The 27,483-nt window shown below is 41.9% G+C and overlaps 1 protein-coding gene across 1 annotated transcript; it reads left to right on the top strand.

The window, feature by feature from the left end:
- Nucleotides 1-713: 713 nt before the first annotated feature.
- LOC117033561 (caprin-1-like) lies at nucleotides 714-4,614 on the top strand. The gene is given in 1 exon segment (XM_033125678.1): nucleotides 714-4,614. A coding segment is annotated over 1 exon segment (2,130 nt). The 5' UTR covers nucleotides 714-728; the 3' UTR covers nucleotides 2,859-4,614.
- Nucleotides 4,615-27,483: the final 22,869 nt, after the last annotated feature.

Here is a 27,483-nt window from a genome sequence, read left to right as displayed (position 1 = left end):
AAAAGGAACACCCACGGAGCCATAGGTAGGGGAGTCACACCACTATACTCTCACTGGCAGCTGGGTTGGAGACATAGGAACCAGGAACAACACAATTCTCAACCCTCACTGTGCCGCTTGCAGGCTCAGCCACCATCTTCTTGCCAGCCCCCATTTTCTGCTAGCCTAGCCACAGCAGTTATATTAGAGGCCAATAGCTCACTGGTTACAGCTGACGGCCAACTAGCCACAGCTGATGGCCATGCAATCACAGTTGATGGCCATTTACTACCTGAGCCAGCACCTTTCTATGTGAGGCCGGGAGCCTGGAAACTGCTTTCTGGGGCTCTGTCCCCACATATACCTATCAATAAAAACCTTCAGTCGGCCTTATTCTGGGCTCCAGTCCTCTGAGACTGAGAGACCCCTGGCCTTCGGAGAAATTTAACTGCATTAAGTCTCTGTTTGTTTCTTTCTTAAAAACTTAACCCAAGCCGCCCCTTCTCGCACCCTCACTGCCTGTGTTGCGCTGGACGCGACACCTCTGATATCAAAAAAGATTAGCGCACCCCCTCTGCCCCAGAGTGCTGGCTGGCTAAGTCCCTCCCGCTCCCGGCTCTCTGCCTCACTAGCTGCGGCTCTCGGTGCAGCGGGGACAGGGCGAGGCGGCCTGCGTCCACGGAAGGTACCGCCACCCTTGCCCCCTCAATCGCCCACTCGGGATCCCCAGCAACCTCCGCGTGCGCACGATGCCCTCCGCCACTAGCCACAGCGGAAGTGGCAGCATGTCGCCCAGACCGCCACCCGCGTCGGGTTCCTCCAGGAGTGACATGGCGGTGGGGGCCCGGGCCGCTGCGCCGGCTTCTCAGCACCCCGCAACCGGCACCAGCGCTGTCCAGACTGAGGCCATGAAGCAGATTCTTGGGGTGATCGACAAGAAACTTCGGAACCTGGAGAAGAAAAAGGGCAAGCTTGATGATTACCAGGAGCGAATGAACAAAGGGGAAAGGCTTAATCAAGATCAGCTGGATGCTGTATCTAACTACCAGGAAGTCACAAATAACTTGGAGTTTGCAAAAGAATTACAGAGGAGTTTCATGGCATTAAGTCAAGATATTCAGAAAACAATAAAGAAAACAGCATGGCGGGAGCATCTTATGAGAGAAGAAGCTGAACAGAAACGTTTAAAAACTGTACTTGAGCTACAGTATGTTTTGGACAAATTGGGAGACGATGAAGTGCGAACTGACCTGAAACAAGGTTTGAATGGAGTGCCAATATTGTCTGAAGAGGAATTGTCATTGTTGGATGAATTCTACAAGTTAGCAGACCCTGAAGTGGATACGAGCTTGAGGTTGAATGAGCAGTATGAACATGCCTCCATTCACCTGTGGGACTTTCTGGAAGGGAAAGAAAAATCTGTATGTGGAACAACCTATAAAGCTCTAAAGGAAATTGTTGAGCGTGTTTTCCAGTCAAACTACTTTGACAGCACCCACAACCACCAGAACGGGTTATGTGAGGAAGAAGAGGCAGCCTCAGCACCTATAGTTGAAGACCAGGTGGCTGAAACTGAACCTGAGCCAGCAGAAGAATACACTGAACAAAGTGAAGTTGAAGCAACAGAGTATGTAAATAGACAATTTATGGCCGAAACACAGTTCAGCAGTGGTGAAAAGGAGCAGGTAGATGAGTGGACAGTTGAAACAGTCGAGGTGGTAAATTTACTCCAGCAGCAACCTCAGGCTGCATCTCCTTCAGTACCAGAGCCCCACTCTCTGACACCAGTGGCTCAGGCAGATCCCCTTGTGAGAAGACAGCGAGTGCAGGACCTTATGGCACAAATGCAGGGGCCTTACAATTTCATACAGGATTCAATGCTGGATTTTGAAAACCAGACACTTGATCCTGCCATTGTATCTGCACAGCCTATGAATCCAGCACAAAACATGGACATGCCCCAGCTGGTTTGCCCTCCAGTTCATTCTGAATCTAGATTTGCTCAACCTAATCAAGTTACTGTACAACCAGAAGCTATACAGGTTCCTTTGGTTTCATCCACAAGTGAGGGGTATACAGCATCTCAACCTTTGTACCAGCCTTCTCATGCTACAGAGCAATGACCACAAAAGGAACCAATTGACCAGATTCAGGCAACAATCTCTTTAAATACAGACCAGACTACAGCATCATCATCCCTTCCTGCTGCTTCTCAGCCCCAGGTGTTCCAGGCTGGGACAAGCAAACCTTTATACAGCAGTGGAATCAATGTGAATGCAGCTCCATTCCAATCCATGCAAACGGTATTCAATATGAATGCCCCAGTTCCTCCTGTTAATGAACCAGAAACTTTAAAACAGCAAAATCAGTACCAAGCCAGTTATAACCAGAGCTTTTCCAGTCAGCCTCACCAAGTAGAACAAACAGAGCTTCAGCAAGAACAGCTTCAAACAGTGGTTGGCACTTACCATGGTTCCCAGGACCAGCCCCATCAAGTGACTGCTAACCACCTGCAGCCTCCCCAGCAGAACATTGGATTTCCTCGTAGCAGTCAGCCCTATTACAACAGTCGTGGTGTGTCTCGTGGATGCTCCCATGGTGCTAGAGGTTTGATGAATGGTTACAGGGGCCCTGCCAATGGATTCAGAGGAGGCTATGATGGTTACCGCCCTTCATTCTCTAACACTCCAAACAGTGGTTACACACAGTCTCAGTTCAGTGCTCCCCGGGACTACTCTGGCTATCAGCGGGATGGATATCAGCAGAATTTCAAGCGAGGCTCTGGGCAGAGTGGACCACAGGAAGCCCCACGAGGTCGTGGAGGGCCCCCAAGACCCAACAGAGGGATGCCGCAAATGAACACTCAGCAAGTGAATTAATGTGATTCTCAGGATTATGTTTAATCGCCAAAAACACACTGGCCAGTGTATCATAATATTTTATGAGAAGAGTTATTATCTATTTGTTCTCCCTTTCAGGAAACTTATTGTAAAGGGACTGTTTTCATCCCATAAAGACAGGACTACAGTTGTCAGCTTTGTATTACCTGGATATGGAAGGAAACTATTTTTACTCTGCATGTTCTGTCCTAAGCGTCATCTTGAGCCTTGCACATGATTCTCAGATTCCTCACCCTTGCTTAGGAGTAAAACACAATATACTTTATGGGGTGATAATATCTCCATAGTTAATTGAAGTGGCTTGGAAAAAGCAAGATTGACTTTTGACATTGGATAAAATCTACAAATCAGCCCTAGCATTATTCACTGGTAATTGACAAAAATATTTCCCTTGAAAGGATGATGGAAGGAGGAATGTGGTTTGGCAGAATTGCATTTCACAGCTTTTCCAGTTAAATTGGAGCACTGAACATTTAGGTGCATACCAAATTATGCATGGGCCCTTAATCACACATATAAGGCTGGCTACCAACTTTGACACAGCATTGTTCATCCTCTGGCCAAATGACTGTGGTTAAAAACACATGTAAATTGCTTCTTAATAGCTGATACTGTATTAAGACAAAGCCAAAATGCAGAATTAGGCTTTGATTGGCACTTTTTGAAAAATATGCAACAAACATGGGATGTAATCCAGATGGCCGCTTCTGTATTTAATGTGAAGTATTTAGATACCTTTTGAACAGGTAACAGTTTCTTTGACAATGACTTTTGTAAGGATTGGTACCATATATCATTCCTTATGATGTACATTGTCTGTCACTAATCCTTGGGTCTTGCTGTATTGTCACCTAAATTGGTTACAGGTACTGATGAAAATCTATATTGGATAATCATAACATTCTTGGTCACATGTTTTTCCTGCAGCCTGAAGGTTTTTAAAAGACAAACATATCAAATGCCTGTTGCTACCACCCTTTTAAATTGCTATCTTTTGAAAAGCACCAGTATGAGTTTTAGATTGGTTTCCCTATTTTAGGGAAATGACAGTCAGTAGTTTCAGTTCTGATGGTATAAGCAAAACAAATAAAACATGTTTATAAAAGTTGTATCTTGAAACACTGGTGTTCAACATTTAGCAGCTTATGTGGTTCACTCCATGTATTGTTAGTGTTACAAATTTTATGGTTCTCTCCAGCAGCTATTTCTATAGTACTTGCACTTATCTTTTGTCTAACCTTAATTGAATTATCCTTTCCTCATGGAGGTATTTATATTCAAAGTGGTGATTTCTTCCCTTCCATGCATAGGGAGAGTCACACATTTGGTGGAGTTGGACAGTGTAGTAATGTACAGACTGCTGGAATATATGCTAGCAGTTTGAGCACTAGTTCTGGGAGCCTATGAACTTAATGCTGCTTAATTCCACTTTGACTTTACAGAGAACTAATCCCACCTATTAAGCAAAGGCTACTAAGTTAATGGTATTTTCTGTACAGAAATTGAATTGTGCTTTTAGCCTTTAGCTAAGGAATTTTTCCAGTAGGTGCTCAGCTACTTTAGAAAAAAAAACTATTCTCAAACACTCATCATTAGACAACTGGAGTTTTTGCTGGTTTTGTAACCTACGAAAATGGATAGGCTGTTGAACATTCCGCATTCAAAAGTTTTGTAGGGTGGTGTGGAAAAAGGGGTATCTTCAATGTTTATTTTAAAATAAACTAAGTTCTTGACTATTAAAAAAAAAAAAAGATTAGCAACAGCATCGCAACAAATTCACGATCTTAATTGTCAGATCTCATATATTTGTCCAAATCCATAGAATGTACTAACTTAAGAGTGAACCGCAATGTAAATCATGGATGATAATGCTATATCATTGTAGGTTATTAATAGTAACAAATGTACCCCTCTGTTGGGGGATGTTGATAATGGGGAAGGCTAGGCATAGGTGGGGGCAGGAGGATATATAAGATATCTCTGCACCTTCTCCATTTTACAACAATAGTAAAATTTCTCTCAAAAATAGTCGAAAAATACTGAGGGCTTCATCTCACAGGCTGAGATTTTTTTACTTAATTGGCCTGAGCATTAGGAGTAATTTTTAAAAGCTTCCCAGGTGGTTCTTATTTGCATCAAACTTTGAGACCAAATTGCTATTATTTTGCATGCATCAGAACCACCTGGTGATTTTGTTAAACCCCAGCTCATTGGGCTCCATGCCCAGACTTTCTGATTCAGTAGGTTTGGGTAGAGTCTGAAAATTTGCATTTCCAGCAAATTGTCAGGTGACACTAAGGATGCTGCTCCAGAAAGAACACTTTCAGAATCACTGTTTAAGAGTAAGGCCAGTTAACCACTTTTTCTACCCAGTTGTTCCTACCTCTCACATCAACCCCATGACAACTAACAGATGACTCTCTTAGTTTAATTATATTGACCCAGGCAGAGGGCTTTTAGTTTAGGAAAGCTGTGTCATGAATAAGGTTCTGTTTCAAAGTAGGGAGAAAAAGTAGGAAATGACACTGGCAAAATTTTTTTTCTCATTTATTTCTCATAACTTGAGTGGAAGTGATGCATAACACTGGGACAAGTGGGAGGATGAGGCTGAAAAAGCATCTCTCTTCCTTTGAGTTGGTTAGTCTGGAAGCCAACTCCATAACCCAGGGCTTCAGTAATGGTTTTCCCTTAAATTGCATTCTTTAAGGAACAGAGACTGATTTCTGCCCTACTTCCCATATTCTATAATTTCAATATCCATAGCGATAAGAGTGGAGGATACTACAATGCTGCTCCTTAACACTTGTATGACACTAATGTGATTCCATGGGGCTCTGTGGGGACAGAATTCTGGAAAGCAGTATCCAGGCTTTTTCAGCCTCACGTGGAAAGGTGCTGGCTTGGTTATTAGATGGCCATCAGCTGTAATCAGCTGGCCATCCGCTGGGGTTGGGTGGCCATCAGCTGTTACCGGTTAGCCATTAGCCACTAATATAACTGCCGTGGCTACGCGAGGGAGTTGGTTGGTTGGTTGGTTGCTTGGCAGAGAAGCGGACGGCGGATTGCAGCTAGCAAGTTAGTATGTTGGTTGGCAGAAAAGCAGACAGCAGATTGTGGCTCCTTCTTCCTGTGTCTCCAACCCAGCCACCAGCGAGAATATGGTGGTATGACTGCCCTATCTATGGCTCCGTGGGTGTTCCTTTTTGCCTCACCATATCCTGCGTTCTTGTGCGAGGAGTGGGACCAGAGATTCTGCGTGACAGGCTCCATTTTGTATCCTTTGAAATATTTCAGTGGTGCTTGAGAAAAACCTATTTCTTTAAATCTAAAATCACTTTTTGCTAGAGAATGACATTATGGAGTTACGATGTGTTTTATCAGTTTGCTCATTTTTTTTTCTTCAAAACTTCAAAACACTTGCAGGGAGTCAAAACTCAGACTAACGTTGTGGTTATTAGGCCAACATTATTAGGCCACAACAATGTTGTGGTTATTAGGAAAAGTGGTAAAACCAGTTTTCTGGTTGAATATAAGAATGGTGAGAATTAGCCTTTGTGTAGTTTTAAATTAACACAAATTTATTTCATCAAGTTTTCATTTTCCTCTCCTGCAAAACTAGAAATCAAATCAACATGACTGTATTTATTATTGATACTTATATAATGAAATACCCCAAAACTTAGTTTAAAAAATAAACATTATCTTATAGTTTTTGTGGTTCAGGAATTTGATACTGGCTAAGCTGGGTGTTTCTGGCTCAGGGTCTCTCAAGAAGTTTCAGTGAGGATGTTGGCAGGGTCTGCAAGACATCTAAGGAATGATTGGGACTGGAAGATCTTTCCAAATGGCTCACTCACATGACTGTTGGCAGACGGCCTGTCCTTACCATGTGAGTCTCCTCAAAAGACTACTTGAATGTGCTCCATAACATGCCCAGCCCTGAATCTGGGAGTGAAGTCTGAGTCCTTGGTTCTCCAGAAAACAGTTAGAGTGCTATGGTGTGGGAACAGAGTCCCAGTGAGCAGTTTCAAGACTCTCAGCCTCATGTGGAAAGGTGCTGGCTCGGATAGTAGATGGTCATCAGCTATGACTAGTTGGCCATCAGCTGTAGCTGTAACCAGCTAGCCAATTAGCCACTGATATAACTGCCATGGCTACGCTGTTTTGTTGGTTGGCAGAGAAGCGAATGGCAGGCTGCAAATCGTGTGGCTCCTGCTTCCTGTGTCTCATCTGGCCACCAGCGAGACTGGGGTGCAGGAAGACCCCTTGCTGGGGTACTGGCAGGTGTTTGCTCCCTGTGTCTCCAACCCAGCCACCAGCGAGAATATAGTGGTATGACTCCCCTATCTATGGCTCCGTGGGTGTTCCTTTTTGGCCTCACCATATCCTGCATTCTTATGTGGGGAGCAGGACCAAAAACCCTGCATGATATATACATTTTAATTACAGTGTGATAAATGCTCTGATAGAGGGGGTCAAGAAATAGAGTGAAGAAATAAAATGGAGTCAATATAGTCTAGCTGCTAAATTATTAAAATCAAGTAGGTTGAGGTATGATGAAATTATTCTTGTTTTAACCAGCTGGGAACTTAAACTTTTGAACATTTGTCATGCGGGAGACCCTTCTTGCTGCACCATTTGTCATGCGGGAGACCCTGCTCGTTGCACCATTTGTCGTGCGAGGCGGCCTGCGGGGTCTCTACTCCCGCTCCCCACATAAGAACACAGGCTATGGCTAGACCAAAAAGGAACACCCACAGAGCCATAGGTAGGGGAGTCATACCACTATAGTCTCACTGGAGGAACTATACTATCACTGGAGGCTGGATCCACACGACCTGCAACCTGCTGTCTGCTTCTCTGCCTGCCAACCAACCGACTGACCAACCAACGCAGCTGCGGCAGTTATATCAGTGGCTTATTGGCTAACTGGTTACAGCTGATGGCCAACTAGCCACAGCTGACGGCCATCTACTACCCAAACCAGCACCCCTCCACGTGAGGCCGAGAGCCTGGAAACTGGGACTCTGTCCCCACAACTTTCCAGTCTTATGTTGTTTGCTGTATATACATCAAACCTGCAGATGACTCATTGATTACCCCCCTAAAGGACTAAGGAAAAGTGTTCAGGTATCCAGACCACCTAACATCTAATATTCAGACCACTGTTCATCTTAGACTAATCCAGAGACTAAGAATGCAGGACTGATTCTTCTCAAGAATGTACTTTTTACTATAAGAACCCTTGGCTTCCCTTTCTTCTTCAGAATATTTTGGGTAGTGCCTAGTTGTGTTTCTATTTTGCAAACCCTAAAACATTTAAATAAATCTTTATTACTTATTTCTAGCAAAGCTTCCAGACTCTTCTTTGAGTTTGTTCAACAGAGCTGTGAAAGCACAGGATGGGGTACCGGACAAGTCAGCAGTGGGGAGAGGACTAGAACAGGCTATATCTAAGCTGAGTCATTCTCATGGTAGGTGACATGTCCTCCAGCAGAGGGGCCATGAGGATAAGGGAGTGTGGCACCATTGGGAAGCAACAGGTACGTTCCTGTGGTTGCATCAGAGTGTAAGGTATAAAAACCATGACAAAACCAGAGATCAAAGACATGAACCATATCTGGCAGGCCTTGAAAGCCTTGCTGGGAACTTTGGATTTTACCCTCAGGGAGATTCAAAGTGAGCTGATTAAGATCAGGGAAAGATCCTATGGCAGCACAATGCTGGAGGGATGGGTGAAAATGGAAACAGAGGGACCAGTGAACTGGTTATTGAAGCAATTAGGTCACATATGATAAGGGCTTTAAGGGCTTTAACTGAGGCAAAGGCAACTGCAATGTGGTGGAGACAGGGACAGGAGCAGAGAAGAAAATCTGGCCAGTTTGGTGTGGCAGATACTGCTAATTGTCTGCCAAAACCCATTTTCCCTTTACAACAGAATACTATCTCTGGGTATTTCAGATGGGCACATGTTTACCCAGAACCATGACTACATTTCCCAGCCACCCTTGAAGCTAGGAGCAGCGGCTATATGACTGTTTGCCAATGATATATGAACAGAACTGGTGTGTGCAACTTCTGGTGTGTCCTTAAATGAAATGGTGTATCCCCTTTTGTGTTCCATTCATCTTTATGCTAGCTGGAAAGTAAATAGGATGTTTGGAGTTGGAGTAGCCATCCTGTACCATGAGGTGAGTGCTGAGGATAGCAGAACTACAAAGAAGAAAGGAGCCTGGGCTTCTGACATTTTACTTCTGGGTCTCTTTCCTACAAGAGATAAATGAACTTCTGTCTTGATTGATTCTTATTGTTTTGGATTTTCTGTCACTCACAGCTGAACTTACTGCTAAATTAACAAACTTGGGAAAGACCTGCATCATTTATTCATTCTGACTTCCTGTCTTCTGACAAAACTCCTTCAAACCATTCTAAATAGAAACTAAACTGCTATTTAAGAATATTTCAGAGGGGATTTCCTTATGAAACCTCTTTTTCTACTCGTTGTTGCTTTTTAACAATTGTTTGATGTAAAGTGCTTAAGACAGTGCTCAGCACATGGTTGTATAGTTAATGTGAAATGAAATTACACCCTGGAAGAAGTATCTGCACCCCCATGTTCATTGCTGCATTATTCACAAAAGCCAAGACATGAAAACAACCTAAGTGTTTGTCATCTGGTATATATATATATATATATATATACACATACACACACACACACACAATATATAGACAATGGAATATTATTCAGCCATAAAAAAGGAAATCCTGCATTTTTGAGAACATAGATGGACCTTGAGGGTGTTGTAAGTGAAATAAGTCAGAGAAAGGCAAATACTATATGTGGAATCTAAAAAGTCAGGCTCATAGAAACAGGGAGTAGAATGGTGACTGCCAGGGGCTGGTGGTTGGGGGAGATGAGAAAATGTTGGTCAGATGACGTCATAGGAATGGCAGCAGCAAGGCGCACTTTCTGAGTTCTCCTCCAGATCTTATTACAAACGGGACCTATAACCCATCAAAGAACTCTTTGCTCATCACACAGAACAGCTAAGAGACTCGTGGATTACTTGAAGCAAAGGATTACTTGAAGGTGCGCTAATTGGGCGAGCAGGAAAAGGAAGGAAGGAAGGGAGCGGAGTGAAAACGCGCGGGCCCGCGGGGTCTCTGCCGGCAGCGGCTGCGGCGGCGAAAACCGCAGTGGCACCCGCTGTTCCGGGCACGCACAGGATCCCAGGGCAGAACGGAGAGCACAGAGACCAGCATGGGATCCCAGGGCAGAACGGAGAGCACAGAGACCAGGAGGTGGGCTCTTTCCCTGTGTCCCACGGCTGATTTCTCCCGCCAGGAGGGCGGCTAGTGGGCCCTGGGGCAGACAAAGAACACAGACTCCATACCTGGGCCCCTCCCCCGCCCTGCTCTTCCAGTCCTACCCCCGCCCTTCCAGAGACTTAAACTGGCCCCTGAACTGAGGAGTAGTGTCAGATTACAGAGGAGCCTTAGTGCTCAGGCACTGGGAAGCCTGACAGGCAGCCCTGACCCAGGGAAGAGGCTGGGAAGAGTGTGATTTTGGCTGGGCTAGGAGAGAAGAGACTCCTCCACCCCCAGCCACCACCTTTTCTGGCCTGCGGAAGAGGGTGACGCGCGGCTGGGCTGGAAGAGAGAAGACCCCTCCATTACCAGCTCCCACGCTTTCTGGCCTGCTTAGGTGGGGAAATGACAACTGAGACGCACTCCCAGGGATCAGCAGTAAGCAGCAGAGCAGCTCTGGGCTTTCAGCAGCTCAGAAATCTCCCACCCGCACCCCCCCCCCCACCCCTACATACACACACTGAAGAAGTGCCCTAAGACTCAGGAGTACTGGACACAAGGATGGTGGTGCTACTCTCAGTGTGCATATGTGCAGGCAAGGGCAGAAACTGCACTGATTTTGTAAAAACTGTCATCCAGACCCCTAAGGCACACGCATTTAAGTCTACAGTCCCAAAGTCACTCTGGGCACCAGGTGACAGGCTCTGCCTGTGCAATAAGCAGGGGGCTCTTTGGTACAGCAGAGGACAACCTGGACATTACTTGGTGGGCTTAAGCCAAGACTGGAGCTTTTTGTTTTGCTTTGTTTTGTTTTGTTTTGCTTTGTCTTTATATCTTTGATATCTTTGCCTGTGTCGAGTGGGGGTTATCGGGTGTTTTTACATGTGAATGTATTTGAATTTTTTCTTTCTTGTTGTTGTTGTTGTTGTTGTTGTGCTTGGTGATTTGCTTTGTTCTGAAACTGCCCTACCAGGGCCCAGCTTAAGAGGCACAAGATTCAACATATCCAGAGGCCAACTCCAGACCAAACCGGAGTACTACCAGGTTTGACCTACAAGTCATACACCCAGAGGGAATTCTCTGCAGGCACTAGAGCCCATAGAGGCCAAACCACATTTAAGTGGTCAACCCTCACGCAGCAGAATGCCCTGCGGTGGGCAGAGCCAAGTCTCACAACGAGTCAGCCTAGGAGTTAACCCCACCTACTCACAAGCAAAAAGCAATTAAAGATCTTGAACAGGACAATATACACAACACAAGAGTCACCTTTGGAGCACACACAGAGGAGAAGAACGACGTAGTGCAAGTCAAATATAAAGGACACATACTACATAAGATAACCTAGCAAGAACTAAGAACTCTATGGGATCTACCTAATACATCAAAACAAACACAGAGAGTCAGCCAGAATGGGGAAACAAAGATACACATCCCAAATAAAAGAACAGAAGAAACCTCCACAACTGGAACCAAATGAAGCAGACGTAACCAACCTTTCAGAGACAGAGTTCAGAACACTGGTGATAAGAATGTTTAAGGAGCTTAGAGAAGACATAAAGAAGGATGTAGAAATCATAACAAACAACCAGTTAGAACAAAAGAACACAATTACCGAAATTAAGAACTCACTTGAAGGAATTACCAGCAGGTTAGATGAAGCAGAGGATCGAATCAGCGACTTAGAAGACAAGGTAGCAGAGATCACCCAAATGGAACAACAGAAAGAAAAAAGAATAAAAAACAATGAGGATGGCTTAAGAGACCTCTGGGATAACATCAAGAGCAACAACATGCGTATCATAGGAATACCAGAAGGTGAAGAGAGGAAGCAAGGGATTGAGAACATATTTGAAGTAATAATGTCCGAAAACTTCCCCAACCTGATGAAGGAAACCAACATACAAGCCCAGGAAGTGCAGAGAGTTCCAACCAGGATAAACCCAAACAGGTCCACACAAAGACACATTATAGTTAAAATGGCAAAGCTTAAAGGCAAAGAGAGAATCCTAAAAGCAGCAAGAGAAAGACAGAGGGTTACATACAAGGGAACTCCCATAAGACTATCAAATGATTTTTCTACAGAAACATTGAAGGCCAGGAGGGAGTGGCAGGAGATACTCAAAGTGATGGAAAACAAAAACCTACAACCTAGATTGCTTTATCCAGCAAGGCTATCATTTAAAGTTGATGGAGAGATAAAGAGCTTTCCAGAAAAAAATAAGCTAAAGGAATTTATTACCACCAAGCCAGCATTGCAAGAAATACTAAAAGGACTTCTGTAAATAGAAGAAAGATCAAAACAACCTAACTACAAATTTAAAAATGGCAATAACTATGTACCTATCAATAATCACTTTAAATGTAAATGGATTAAATGCTCCAATCAAGAGACATAGGGTGGCTGACTGGATAAGAAAGCAAGACCCTTGTATATGCTGTATACAAGAGACTCACCTCAGAACAAAAGACACACACAGGCTGAAAGTGAAGGGTTGGAGTAAGATATTTCATGCAAATGGAAATGAGAAAAAAGCTGGAGTTGCAATACTTATATCTGACAAAATAGACTTTGAAATGAAGAACATATTAAAAGATAAAGATGGGCACTATATAATAATAAAGGGATCGATCCGACAAGAGGACATAACCCTAGTAAACATCTATGCACCCAACATAGGAGCACCTAAATATATAAAACAGGTACTGACTGACATAAAGACAGAGATCAACAGTAACACTATCATAGTAGGGGACTTCAACACACCTCTACAACAAGGGACAGGTCTTCCAGACAGAAAATCAATATGGAAACAACAGCCTTAAATGATACATTGGACCACTTGGATTTAATCGATATTTTCAGAACATTTCACCCCAATGCTGCAAAATACACGTTTTTCTCAAGTGCACATGGAACATTTTCCAAGATAGACCATATGTTAGGCCACAAAACAAGTCTTGATAAATTTAAGAAAATTGAAATCATACCAATTGTCTTCTCTGATCACAATGCTATGAAATTAGAAATGAACTACAGGAAAAAAACTGGAAGACACACCAATTCATGGAGGCTGAATAACTTATTACTAAATAATGAATGGGTCAAGCAGGAGATCAAGGAAGAAATCAAAAGATATCTCGAGACAAACGAAAATGAAAACACGACGACCCAAAATCTATGGGAAGCCACGAAAGCAGTCCAAGAGGGAAATTCATAGCGTTGCAGGCCTACTTAAAAAAACAAGAAGCATCACTAATCAACAGTTTATCGTCACACTTAAGGGATCTGGAAAAAGAACAGCAAAATAAGCCCAAAGGGAGCACAAGGAAGGAGATAATAAAGATCAGAGCAGAAATAAATGAAATAGAAACCAGAAAAACAATACAAGAGATCAATGAATCCAAGAGTTGGTTCTTAGAGAAGATAAACAAAATCGGCAAACCTTTAGCCAGACTCATTAAAAAAAAGAGAGAGAGGACCCAAATTAATAAAATCAGAAATGAAAGAGGAGAAGTGACAACGGACACTGCAGAAATACAAAAAGTTTTAAGAAGTTACTATGAGCAACTATATGCCAACAGATTTGACAATCTGGAAGAAATGGACAATTTTCTAGAGGCGTACAACCTTCCAAGGCTAACTCAAGAAGAAACAGAAAACCTGAATAGACTGATTACCACCAGGGAAATTGAATCCGTAATCAACAATCTCCCAACAAACAAAAGCTCTGGACCAGATGGCTTTACAGGTGAATTTTACAAAACGTTCAAAAAAGAATTGTTACCTATTCTCCTCAAGCTCTTCCAAAAAATCCAGAAGGAGGGAAGACTCCCAAACACTTTTTACGAAGCCTCTATCACCCTGATCCCCAAATCTGACAAAGACACCACAAAAAAAGAAAACTACAGGCCGATATCTCTAATGAACATAGATGCAAAAATCCTCAACAAAATATTAGCAAACAAAATTCAGCAATACATTAAAAAGATCATACACCATGATCAAGTGGGATTCATCCCTGGTATGCAAGGGTGGTTCAACATCCGCAAATCAATTAATGTGATACACCACATTAACAAAATGAAAAATAAAAATCACATGATCATATCAATAGATGCAGAAAAAGCATTTGATAAAATCCAACAGCCATTTATGATAAAAACCCTTAAGAAACTGGGAATAGAGGGATCATATCTCAACATAATAAAGTCCATATATGACAAACCCACAGCTAACATCATACTCAATGGGGAAAAGCTAAAACCATTCCCCCTAAGATCAGGAACAGGGCAAGGTTGCCCACTATCTCCACTTCTATTCAACATAGTGCTGGAAGTTCTAGCCACAGCAATCAGACAAGAAAAAGAAATAAAAGGCATCCAAATTGGTAAGGAGGAAGTAAAATTATCATTATATGCAGATGATATGATACTATATATATAGAGAACCCTAAAGACTCCACCAAGAAGCTATTAGAGCTGATAGATGAATTTGGTAAAGTAGCAGGATACAAAATTAACATTCAGAAATCAGTTGCATTTGTATATACCAATAATAAAACATCAGAGGGAGAAATTAAAAAAACAATCCCATGTACAATTGCTCCAAAGACTATAAAATACTTGGGAATAAATTTAACCAAAGAAGTAAAAGATCTGTACTCAGAAAATTATAAGACACTGAAGAAAGGAATGAAGGAAGATATAAATAGATGGAAACACATATCATGTTCATGGATAGGAAGAATTAATATAGTTAAATGTCCATATTGCCTAAGGCAATATACATATTCAACGCAATTCCTATCAAACTACCAACGATGTTTTTCACAGAGGTAGAACATATAATCCTAAAATTTATATGGGACCATAAAAGACCCCGAATAGCCTCAGCAATCTTGAGAAATAAGAACAAAGTGGGAGGTATAACAATACCTGACTTCAAATTATACTACAAGGCTACAGTAATCAAAACAGCATGGTACTGGCATAAAAAACAAACACATAGATCAACGGAACAGAATAGAGAGTCCAGAAATTAATCCATGCCTATATGGCCATTTAATCTACGACAATGGAAGCAAGAATGTACGATGGGGTAAAGACAGTCTATTCAATAAATGGTGCTGGGAACCCTGGAGAGACACATGCAAAAAAATGAAGCTGGACCACCTCCTTACACCATATACAAAAATAAATTCAAAATGGCTTAAAGACTTAAATGTAAGATCTGAAACCATAAAATACCTAGAAGAAAATATAGGAAGAAACTTCACAGACATTACCCGGAGTAAGATTTTTACTGATATATCCCCTCGTGCGAGGGAACTAAGAGGAAAAATAAACATGTGGGATTATATCAAACTGAAAAGTTTTTTCACAGCAAAGGAAACCATCAATAAAACAAAAAGGGATCCTACTGAATGGGAAAAGATATTTGCCAATGATATATCTGATAAGGGATTAATATCACAAATCTATGAAAAACTCACTCAACTCAACTCCAAAAAAACAAACGACCCAATTAAAAAATGGGCAGAGGACTTGAAGAGACATTTTTCTAAAAAGGACATACAGATGGCAAACAGACATATGAAGAAATGCTCAACCTCACTAACCATCAGAGAAATGCAAATGAAAACCACAATGAGATACCACCTCACCCCAGTCAGAATGGCTATCATCAATAAATCAACAAACAACAAGTGCTGCCGCGGATATGGAGAAAAGGGAACGCTTGTGCACTGTTGGTGGGATTGCAGATTGGTGCAGCCACTATGGAAAACAGTATGGAGGTATCTCAAAAATCTGAAAATGGAGCTACCCTATGATCCAGTAATTCCACTCCTAGGTATCTATCCGGAGAAATCCAAAACTCCAATTCAAAAATCTTTATGCACTCCTATGTTTATTGCAGCACTATACACAATAGCTAAGACAGGGAAACAACCAAAATGCCCATCGGTAGATGACTGGATTAAGAAACTGTGGTACATTTATACAATGGAGTATTACGCAGCCATAAAGAAGAAAGAAATCTTACCATTTGCAACAACATGGATGGACCTAGAGAACATTATGTTAAGTGAAATAAGTCAGACAGAGAAAGATAAGTACCATATGATCTCACTTATATGCGGAATCTAAAGAAAAGAATAAGTGAATGAACTAATCAGAAACATTTTTGGAGACAAAGAGGAAAAACTGAGGGTTGCTACGTGGGCGGGGGAGGTGGGGGTAAAGGGGAAGGTGAGGGGATTCGAAAACAACCAGTAACCACAAGATGGCCACGGGGTTTGAAAATTAATCTGGGGAACGTAATTTAGTGGTTACCAGAGGGTAAGGGGGTTAGGGGGTGGGAGATGAGGGTAAGGGGGATCAAATATATGGTGATGGAAGGAGAACTGACTCTGGGTGGTGAACACATAATGTAATTTATAGATGATGTGATACAGAATTGCACACCTGAAATCTATGTAATTTTACTAGCAATTGTCACCCCAATAAATTTAAAAAAGAAAAAAAAGAAAAAAAAGAAAAGAAAAAAAAGAAAATGTTGGTCAAAGGTACAAACTTTCAGTTAGAAAACAAGTTCTGGGGATCTACTGTACAGCATGGGGACTGTAGCTAATGCTGTACTGTATAGTTAAAATTTGCTAAGAGAGTAAACCGTAAATGGTCTCACCACTCACACAAAAGGTAAGTATGTGAGTTAATGGATGTGTTAACTAACTTTATTGTGGCAATCATTTCACAATATATATGTGTATGAAATCATCACATTGTACAATTTAAATTTATACAGTTTTATTTGTTAATTATACATCAATAAAGCTGGAGAAAAAAACCTGAGCGTGATACAACTGAGAAGAACCCACAGAAAATAAACATACTCGTATATGTATTTTGCATTTCCAAGACTCTTCTATTGCACTGTCTAAATATTAATAAAATGTTTTGTTTTTTTAAAAAAAAAAAACCACTGTGAAAACTGCTAACGAACGAGAAAGTTGTGATTAGTATCTGTGATTCCACAACTAAACTCATCCTTGTTAAGTCTGTGGAGATAGTTTACCCCAGGGCCTGACTTCCTCTTGAAGGACTGGAGGATGATTTAAAGTCAGTCAACAGCTCTTCCAGTGCAAGTGTCACAACTGGCTGCTGCTTTCCTGGAATCTGGAATGTGTGGTTGGCATCCAGGCCACTGATAAGCATGGTAGCAGAGGCCCAATGCTACCACATTGGGGGCTCCCAGGCCTCCCCAATTTATGAATGTGACTTACAGTGTGTTTGTTCCAGAAAGCACACCAGCAAAGGAGATGTAAGCATAGCAGTCAAGACCCCAATGGGAAACAGGTGGCACACTCAAATGGATAATTGAAGAGAGGTGTGGGTGGCCATAAGGGACACACAAAGGATGGGGGAGTACCCAGAGCTACCACTGTCAGCCATGAAGAGGCAATGGGAGGAGGGGTGGAGGACTGTTATCAGAATCTGGGGAGAACTGTAGCCTGGAAGAGGGGCAACAAGACAGGTGCCACAGACCAAAGTAAGGCACCACTAGAAGAGAGTCCATAGGGGTGGGCAGGAAATGAGTATTTGACCTGTCTCCCCTTCCATCTCCACTCCTGTCGGTGCCTTCCATTGGCTGAATCCAACTGGAAGCCAAAGACAAAGGGACCCCAGTTATAGAATCCATAGAAATAAGTCTTATAGGGTGCTGGGCTGGATAAGAGTGGAAAATAACAGAGAAAATGGAGGACAGTTAGCTCTGTAAGTGAAAAACAGAGTTCAAAAAATGCTGTTTTTAGATTTCTGGTCAAGGTGGCAGAGTAGGTAAACACTGTGCTTACCTCCTCTTACAACCACATCAAAATTACAACTAAACTACAGAATAACCATCACTGAGAATTGCCTGAAATCTAGCTAAACCAAAACCCTTCTACAAGTAGGGAAATACAGAAGAAGCTGCCTCCAGACTGGTAGGAGGGACAAAGATGCGAAATAAGCTGGTCCCACACCCGTGTGTGACCATTAAAAATAAGGAGGGAGGGTGGCCAGATGGCTCAGTTGGTTAGAGCACGAGCTCTGAACAATAGGGTTGCCAGTTCGATTCCCACATGGGCCAGCGAGCTGCACCCTCCACAACTAGATTGAAGCCAATTAGCTGCCACTGAGCTGCTGGAGGGGTGGCTGGATGGCTCAGATGGTTAGAGCACGAGCTCTCAATAAAAAGGTTGCCGGTTGAATTCCTGCATGGGATGTTGGGCTGCACCCCATGCAACTAAGGTTGAAAACGGTGACTGGTCTTGGAGCTGAGCTGTGCCCTCCACAACTAGATTGAAAGACAATGACTTGGAGCTGATGGGCCCTGGAGAAACACACTGTTCCCCAATATTCCCCAATTTAAAACAATTTTTTTTTTTTTTAATCAAGAGGGATATCTCAGCTGCAGAGGTCAGCCCTGGAGGAGTAATGGGAGTCCCAGCCCCACACCAGGTTCCCCAGCCCAGAGTTCCAGAGCCAGGGAGAGAAGTCCCCATAACTTCAATGTGTGAAAAGCAGCAGAGATTGTGGCTAAGTGAGATGGAGGGTAGCTGGAGTCCCACGAGTTCTACTTAAAGGGCCCACACACAGACTTACTCAATGACAAACTCACTTGCTCTGAGCTCCAGCGATTTGACAGCAGCTCAAAAGGCACTAGGGACATGAGGGGAGAAACTGAATTGTCTGGCCTCAGAGCAAGGCCTGGAGGGGCAGCTTTCTCCTGGACTGAGAAGCTAGAAAAAGTCATTATTTCTTTGTTGAGCCCTCCCCATCCCTGCATGCAGACACAGGCAACTGCCATATCTGAGTCTCCATCAACTTGGCTGACACCATTCATTTGCCCCACCCTGGTGATTCACTGAGGCCCTGCTCCACCCAACTTTTGGGCACAACCAAGCCACTTCCAGTGGCTTTTCCACACAGATGGCCTGTCTTGGGTCATGTGTCAGACTTTCCTAAAATCTCTCAAAGGTTCACAAAACCCAAAGAAGCAGCATCTGACTTCAGCGTGTCCTGTACCTCTTGCTGAGCATCCCCAAGCCTGGTCCTAGCAGCAACCAGCCTCCATTTGTGGCTTGTCTCTCAAGGTACCTCCAAGCCTAGTGCATCTGGCAGCCATCTGCATATTGTTTTGTGATTCATCCCAGGTGGCAATGGGCAGGGCACAGGCTGCAGCTGAACATGACCTGCTATGAGTCTCCTCCCAGGAGGCCCTGGGGCTAACAGGACTGGTGGCCAGCTTCAGACCCACCTGGACTGTCACCTGGCCACCTCCAAGGAGAACACACCCAAAGGGCAGATTGGGCAGTCACCAGAGGCCTGCTAGAGTGAATCCTGCTCTGTAGAGTCACCCCTGCTCTACAGCTCCTCCACTGTAGTCGTGGTCGTTCCTCACAAGGATTCAGCCTGAAGGTCAATTCCTCCTGGCTGGTGGTATATATAATCACATGCAAACAACAACCCAGACTCAACTACAACAGGAGAGCACATACAACACACACAAGGGATACACCTGCAGCACCCAGCTCAGATGACCAGAGAGACTGTCCCACTGCACCCTACAGCACACCTACTACATAAGTCTACTCTGCTAAGACCAGAAGGCATAGCAGTTCTACCTAATACATAGAAGCAAACTCAGGGAGGCAGCCAAAATGGAGAGACAAAGAAACATGTCCCAAATAAAAGAACAAAACAAAGCTCCAGAAAAGAACTAAACAAAATGGAGATAAATAATCTACCAGATGCAGTGTTCCAAACACTGGTTGTAAGGATACTGAGTAACCTCAGGGAGAACTTCAACAAACAGACAGGAAACATAAAAATTGAGCTAGAAAACATAAAATAGAACTGGTGAGAAATAATGAATACGATAATGGAAATGAAGAATGCACTATAAGGAATCAAAAACACATTAGACGAAGCAGAGGATCAAATCAGCAATTTAGAAGATACGGTAACATAAAATACCCAATCAGAACAGCAAAAAGAAAAATGAATCCAAAAAATTGAGGAAAGTTTAATGGGCTTTTGGGACAACATCACGGGTACCAACATTCTCGTTATAGGGGTAGCAGAAGGAGAAGAGCGAGAGCAAGGAACTGAAAATCTATTTGAAGAGATAATGACAGAAAACTTCCCTAACCTGGAAAAGGAAATAGATATACAAGCCCAGGAAGCACGCAGAGAGTCCCAAACAAGATGAACCCAAACAGGTCAATACCAAGACACATCATAATTAAAATGCCAAAGGTTAAAAACAAAGAGAGAATCTGAAAAGCAGCAAGAGAAAGGCAGTTAGTTACCTACAAGAGAGCTCCCACAAGACTGTCAGCTGATTTCTCAACAGAAACTTTGCAGGGCAGAAGGGATTGGCACAAAATATTGAACGTGATGAAAAGCAAGGATCTACAGCCAAGACTACTCTACCAAAGAGCTCCCCAGACAAGGAAAAGCTAAAGGAGTTCATCAACACCAAATCAGTATTACAAGGAATCTTAGAGGGACTTCTTTAAGATGAAAAAAAATCAAAAATGTGAATAATGAAATGGCAATAACTACATACCAATCAACAATTACTCTCAATGGAAATGGATTAAATGCTCCAATCAAAAGAAGGGGAACTGAATGGATAGGAAAATAAAATAAAACTTTTACATATGCTGCCTACAAGAGACTCACTTCATGTCGAAAGACACACACACACTGAAAGTAATGTGATGAGGAAAAAAAAATATTTCATGTAAACGGAAAAGAATAAAAGCTGGGTTAGCAATACCTAAGTCAGACAAAATAAATTTCAAAACAAGAGACAAAGAAGTATCCAGTAATCCCACTTCTGGATATTTCTCTGAAGAAATCTGAAATGCTACTTCAAGGGGATGTCTGCATCCATATATTCACTGCAGCATTGTTTATAATGGCCAAGATGTGGAGGCAGCCTGGGTGTCCGTTGATGGATGAATGGATAAAGAGGAGGTGGTATACATACATTGGAGTATTGCTTGGTCATGGAAGTTATTGCCATCAGTGGCAGCATGGATGGACCTGGAGGGTATTGTACTTAGTGCAGTATGTCAGACAGAGAAAGACAGATGCTGTTGGTTTCGCTTATATGTGGAATCTAAAGAACAAAATAAACAAACAAACAAAACAGAAACAAACTCATACAGAGAACATTTTGATGATTGCCAGTTGGGAGAGGTAATGAGGGTGGGTGAAAAAGGGGAAGGGATTAAGAAGTATAAATTGGTAGTTACGAAATAGTCATGAGGATGCAAAGTAAAGCATAGGGGATATAGTCAATAATATGGTAATAACTATAGTGACAGGGTGGGTACTAAACTAGTCAGGGGGATCACTTCTTAAATTATATAAATGTCTAACCACTATTCTGTACACCTCAAATTAATATAAAATAATACTGAATGTCAACTGTAATTGAAAAATTAAAATGGGGGGGGGGAAGGTGAAGGGGAATGAGAGGCTCAAATTTCCAGGTATAAAACAAAAATGTCATGGTGATGTAATATACAGCATAGGGAATATAGTCAATAATATTGTGATAGTGTGGTACGGTGTCCAATGGTTGCTGGATTTATCATGGTGATCATTCTTTAGGTGTATAAATGTTGAACAACTATGATATACACCTGAAACTAATATAATAATGTATGTTAGCTATATTTTAATAAAAGTCTTTAAAAAGAAAAGAATCTGACTGTACTGTGTTTAGTAAGCAGTATGAAATCATTCAATAGTTTCAGGAAACAATTCTAACATTGCACCCAAGTTCAGAATACATCCAAATAATAAATTATTTCTATATTTAATAAACAGTTTTAGATAAAAATATTATGCCTATTTTTAATAGAAATAACTTTATTTTTAAAATTTCAACTTTCTTTTTAATATAAATAACTCATTTTAGTTGAAACCAAGGCTTTGGACTCAGACATAGATTTGAATACTAGCTCCATCATTTCCTAGCTGTGTGACCTTGAGAAAGCTCGACCCAGGGTCAAGAAGGGCACACAGGAGGCCACATAGATGGGACTCCTCCTGGCAGCCCTGAACACTCTGCTTAGTCTCTTTCCTTGGGGCCCCTCTGAACATGGCCCCTCCGGCCCCAGAACTCCAATCCTCTCCAGCAGGAGTCATAGGTCAGCTTGTTTCAGCGGCTATCTCCTTATAAGCCCCTCTGAGGAGGTGAATGGCTAAGGGTTTCTGCTAACTTTTCAAGGCCTGTCATAAAGCAGTAGACTTCCATCTCAAACATCCTGTTCCTCTGGCAGTCAGTTTTAACCACTTCTGCTTTTAGTAACTTTGGTGGTTGCAGGTCATGGCACACCTCACCACTGAAAATGACTGCAGCCCAGGTTTCCAGCAGTCCATCTGCAGCCAAAAGAACATCCCTGGTAGGCCTTTGCTTCCAGGTGAAAGCTTCTTTCATTTTTAAGTATTTTATTACCAGTCATTATGGAGAAAAAAATTGGAGGAAACAAACCTATCAACTATCGATACAGTAAAAAGGTCACAGATAGTCCTAAATTGAGTGACGGGCTGGTTGGGGAGAGGATGAAACTAGAGCTGGATGGAACTGTGGCTAGGAGAACTGGCCAGCTGGCTCTCCTGGTGGGAAGGCAGCAGTGCAGAGGGCATGCCCAAAATCCAACTGAAGCTTGTTTCATTCAGGCTCAAAGAGGGGGTTTGGGTTGGGGTCTAGTGTTGTCAATAACCCAAGGGTTTGAGGCAGCAAAACTCCTAGTCTCAAGTGCCTGTCCCATCCTGTTGTCCTGGGCTCTGCCCGTGCGTAGGGATGGTAAACATAGTACTCTAATTAGACATTCATTCGTTCATTCAACCACTGCTCTTCTGCTTCTGTCAGGCCCTGGGCTTGATACAGAGGTAGGTGTGGGAAGGCATGCCATAGAGATGTAAGTGCTAGAAGGAATGTGGTGAGTGGGGGGAAAACAAAGGTCCTTGACCTTGAGGCACACCCAGCCACACCAGTGCTGTGTGATGTTAGTGCAGGAAAAAAAGATTATAAACAAGATGTTTACTTTCTGCTAAGGAAAGGAAAAGTTTATTCACATTAAGAGTGACAAATGGAGGAGGACTGGATGAATATAGGATTCATTAAGGCTAAGGAGGGGGTAGGGGAAGGTTCTTCCCCTTTAGACCAAAAGAATGAAAGTGTTACCAAAATTCTAGAAAATGTAAAAGCATCATTTATTTATGTATTTATTTATTGGTGGTTTCATTTAAAGCTTAAAAATATTGTTTTATGCTCAAATTTTTAACATTTAGAAATAGAGGGTTTCATCAAAGACTGTTGACCTGAAGAGGGAAGCAGTGTGTTTAGTGGTCAGGACATGGACATGAATCATGGCTCCATCACTTTCTAGCCAGGTGACATTGAGTCAGTTAGCCAGCTCCTGTGAACCTTGGTGTCCTCATCTGTAGGAGACACACAGTAAGCACTCAGCCATTGTGAACTATCATGATGACACTTTGAATTATTAACAAAGATGGTATTAAAACCTCAGCCTTTCAGGCTGAATTCCTCCTCTAAGAAGAAATGACATTTTGACTCCAAAAATCTGATCCACAAGAAAATTTAAAATGGAATTATTAACTTTGTGTCTTCTTGGCATTATAGTTATTTTTGTGTGTGTGTTCTATATTATAATAACAATATATGGCAATGAACTTATATATTGAGGGCTTCCTTTTCTGGGGTAAATTGTTTCTCATTTGCTTGTCCACTGAACACTTAGTAAGCATTGTCTATGTGCTGATAACCTAAAACTAAGGCCAGAGCAAGGGACTATTTATTTGAGATCCAAAAAGAATAGCTATTCGAGAAGCACTGATTCAGGCAGAAACCCAAATAGTGTTTTGATTAGGAGAAAAAGGCAAGGGGTATTTATGAGAAAAAGAAGGGAAACAATTACATCAATAGAAGGAAGACATTTCAATTGGTATAGATAACATAACATAGGGATGCTAATTCTAAACAACATTTTAAATTTTCAGTCCAGTAGCCATCCAGTAGTCATAATATCTGCTTTCTTGTTATTCCTTGCAAATAATTCTAAACAATCGGCCCATTCGGAAAGTTTTAATGTTTATTTTTTTTGCATATAACATTGGGATATAGTTCCTATTGTATTGCTTTACTTATCCTTTATTTGTTTGTTTGTTTGTTTGTTTGTTTGAAGGGGAACAGGACTTTATTGGGGAACAGTGTGTACTTCCAGGACTTTTTTCCAAGTCAAGTTGTTGTTCTTTCAATCTTAGTTGTGGAGGGCACAGCTCAACTCCAGGTCCAGTTGCCATTTTTAGTTGCAGGGGGCGCAGTCCAGCATCCCTTGTGGGAGTCCACCGGCAACCTTGTGGTTGAGAGCCCGCGCGCTCCAACCACCTGAGCCACCGGGCTGGCCCTATTTATTTTTTTTTAATCCCATAAGAATACTACTGCTAACAACAATGGGCATGGACACCAGAGCATAAAGCTAATAATGCAGGCAGCAGAAGCCAAAAGCTGACATTGGAACTGGAGCTACTACAGATTCTGGAAGCTGGAAGTACTGTCGCCTCTGTTCCCAGACTTGACAGAGTGGATTCTGTAGAGTTCTTCATCTTTCAGATCATTGGATTCCCATTCAAATAGCAGCCAGTGAATCTGATTAGCAGAACCTACATCCTGAGCCCTGGCTGCAAGGGAACTGGTGGGTAGAGGGTTTCCATCAATTTTAATGTCTAGAATGGGAGGTGAGCTCTGCCCTCACAAGATGGAAGATTCCAGATGCTGGATTCTTTGCATTTCTTTTTGTTCTGCTAGAGTCTCCTGTGCGTGATCCTCAGGACTTTATGAGAGTTTTCCTTAGTACCTAAAATTGTATGAGAAAAGCATACACTAGTGCTCAAATGCCTTAGGCAAGCCTAATATCAGTCACAATGTCAACAATCTCATTCACCTGGGACTTCTTAGGGGAAGTTTATTATTAATAACTAATTAATAATAACATTTGTATTCTTTTTTTGTTTTTGTTAGTAAGACAAAAATACATTGCCTTTATTCATGCTAACCCACAGACTTTATACAGAGTACTTGCCACAATTATCTCACCATTCCTATAAACATTCATCTTGGGAAGATTAAATTTGACTCAGCAAACGTTTATTCAGCTCATAACAAATGCAAGGCCTTGTGCTGTGTATTGAGAGTTGACAAATTCATCTTAAATTGTCACTGTGGTGACTAGTTATGGTAGTTATTATTTTCATTCCTTCATCATAGAAGAATTGGGTATTGACTATTCATGCTCTACTTTTATTTTTCACTGTCAATTTTCCATTATTTCCAATTCTACATAAGAGCTCCAAAATCTCCACAGTACACTTTTACAGGTTAGACTTCACTGCAATTTCTCTCTTGTTCATGTTATGAATGTCATTTTGGAATCCAAGCAATATATATTTGAATATAAAATGCAACTGTTAACGATGTTAATTATTCATATACAAAATGTACTACTATTATTATTATCACATAATAACATTAGAAATTCACAAATTTGTAAGTATGTGTTTGAAGGGATATACTGTTTATGCTTACGTTAGTGCTAACATGATCGGAGGTGCTAACAGCAGAGGAACCTTATGAGAAAACATCAGTCAGAGCTCTATTTCAATGCTGGAGCCTGGCGCAATTCTGTATTACTTGAACTGGATAAAAAGCTAAAGATCGGGTGGGAGATGAGGGTAAGGGGGATCAAATATATGGTGATGGAAGGAGAACTGACTCTGGGTGGTGAACACACAATGGGATTTATAGATTATATAATATAGAATTGTACACCTGAAATCTCTGTAATTTCACTAACAATTGTCACCCCAATTAAATAAAAAAAAAAAAAGCTAAAGATCACGAATCATCTTTGAACTGAGTTTTGAATTGACTCTCATTGTCAATTTCATGTACCGTAAGGCCTCACTTAACATCATTGATATGTTCTTGGAAACTGCGACTTTGAGCAAACCAATTTTACCATAGGCTAATTGATATAAACAAGAGTTAAGTTCCTATAGCACACTTCAGGTCACAAAAACAATACCAAATTTCTAAGTAAAGATGCAAAACACTTCTAATATTAAACATTGAAATAAATGTGAGCTGTATAAACATTTAAGTAAGATTAGTAAAAACAAATAAGAGAATTCTTTTCCAACCCATTTATTCCAGTGCATTGTTCCAGTGGTAGGAGCCTCTTCCAACAGCTCAGACACAAGGCACAAATGCACCCTGGACAAGACACCCTTCCATCTCAGGGTGCACTCACATGCCTACACTCACTCAGACTGGAACAATATAGACACACCAATTCACCTCGTGTGTACAATCTTAGGGATATGGAAGGAAACTAGCGTACCCAGAGAAAACCCATGCAGACATGGGGAGAATGTGCAAACTCAACACAGACAGTGGCTCCAGGCATAGGAATTGAGGGATTTTTTTCTCATCAACATAATAACAAAATGACATTATTCCAGGACCTGCTGTATTTGCCAATTTCCAATTTCCTCCAAATTGGTTCTCCTTTTTAAAAAAAAAAAAAAATGACTAGCTCTCATATTCACGACGAGTAAAAGTCTATTTATATTGTGTTTTGGAGTAAGGTGAGAAGGGATTCATTTTGTATAAAGGCATATAATGTATTATTCCCTTAGAGATCTTCTACAACACTTCTCTTCCTCCTTTCCTCACAAGCTTCAAAGTGTGCCTCTGATTCCAACTCAGAATGTACACATCATTGAGAATGCTGATTTCTCAATCTCAGCCCCAGGCAACCTTAGTTCTCTCTTGCAGCTGGACTTCAAGAGAGTGAATCACATGTATGTGTCTTAGCGATGGACAAGAACCCCCCACACAGATAGGTACTGACTCTGTCTAACTCTGTGTGGCCAAAGTGGATGATGAAGTGCTGAGTTTCCTCAGGCAGTGTGAGTTATGTTCACAACAGCGTGCTGTTGCTATGAAACTGCTACTTGACTAAGCAAATCCACCTAATTCTTGTGGGAAGTCAATTAATTGTAGAGTGCATTTGGAAGGACATTGGCTTGAAAAACACAGAGTTGAGCTCATTACTATTGATTCTCTCTCAGACCCTCGTTGCCAGTGTGGGGTCCTTAAACAGAAGAGGACCTCAAGATGGTGGTGGTCATCAGGTGGGAGCCTGCC

Source organism: Rhinolophus ferrumequinum, chromosome 14, assembly GCF_004115265.2.
Source record: "Rhinolophus ferrumequinum isolate MPI-CBG mRhiFer1 chromosome 14, mRhiFer1_v1.p, whole genome shotgun sequence".
NCBI classification, from domain to species: domain Eukaryota; kingdom Metazoa; phylum Chordata; class Mammalia; order Chiroptera; family Rhinolophidae; genus Rhinolophus; species Rhinolophus ferrumequinum.
The sequence above is the reverse complement of the archived record's forward strand: the minus strand, read 5'-3'. Positions and strand labels throughout refer to the sequence as shown.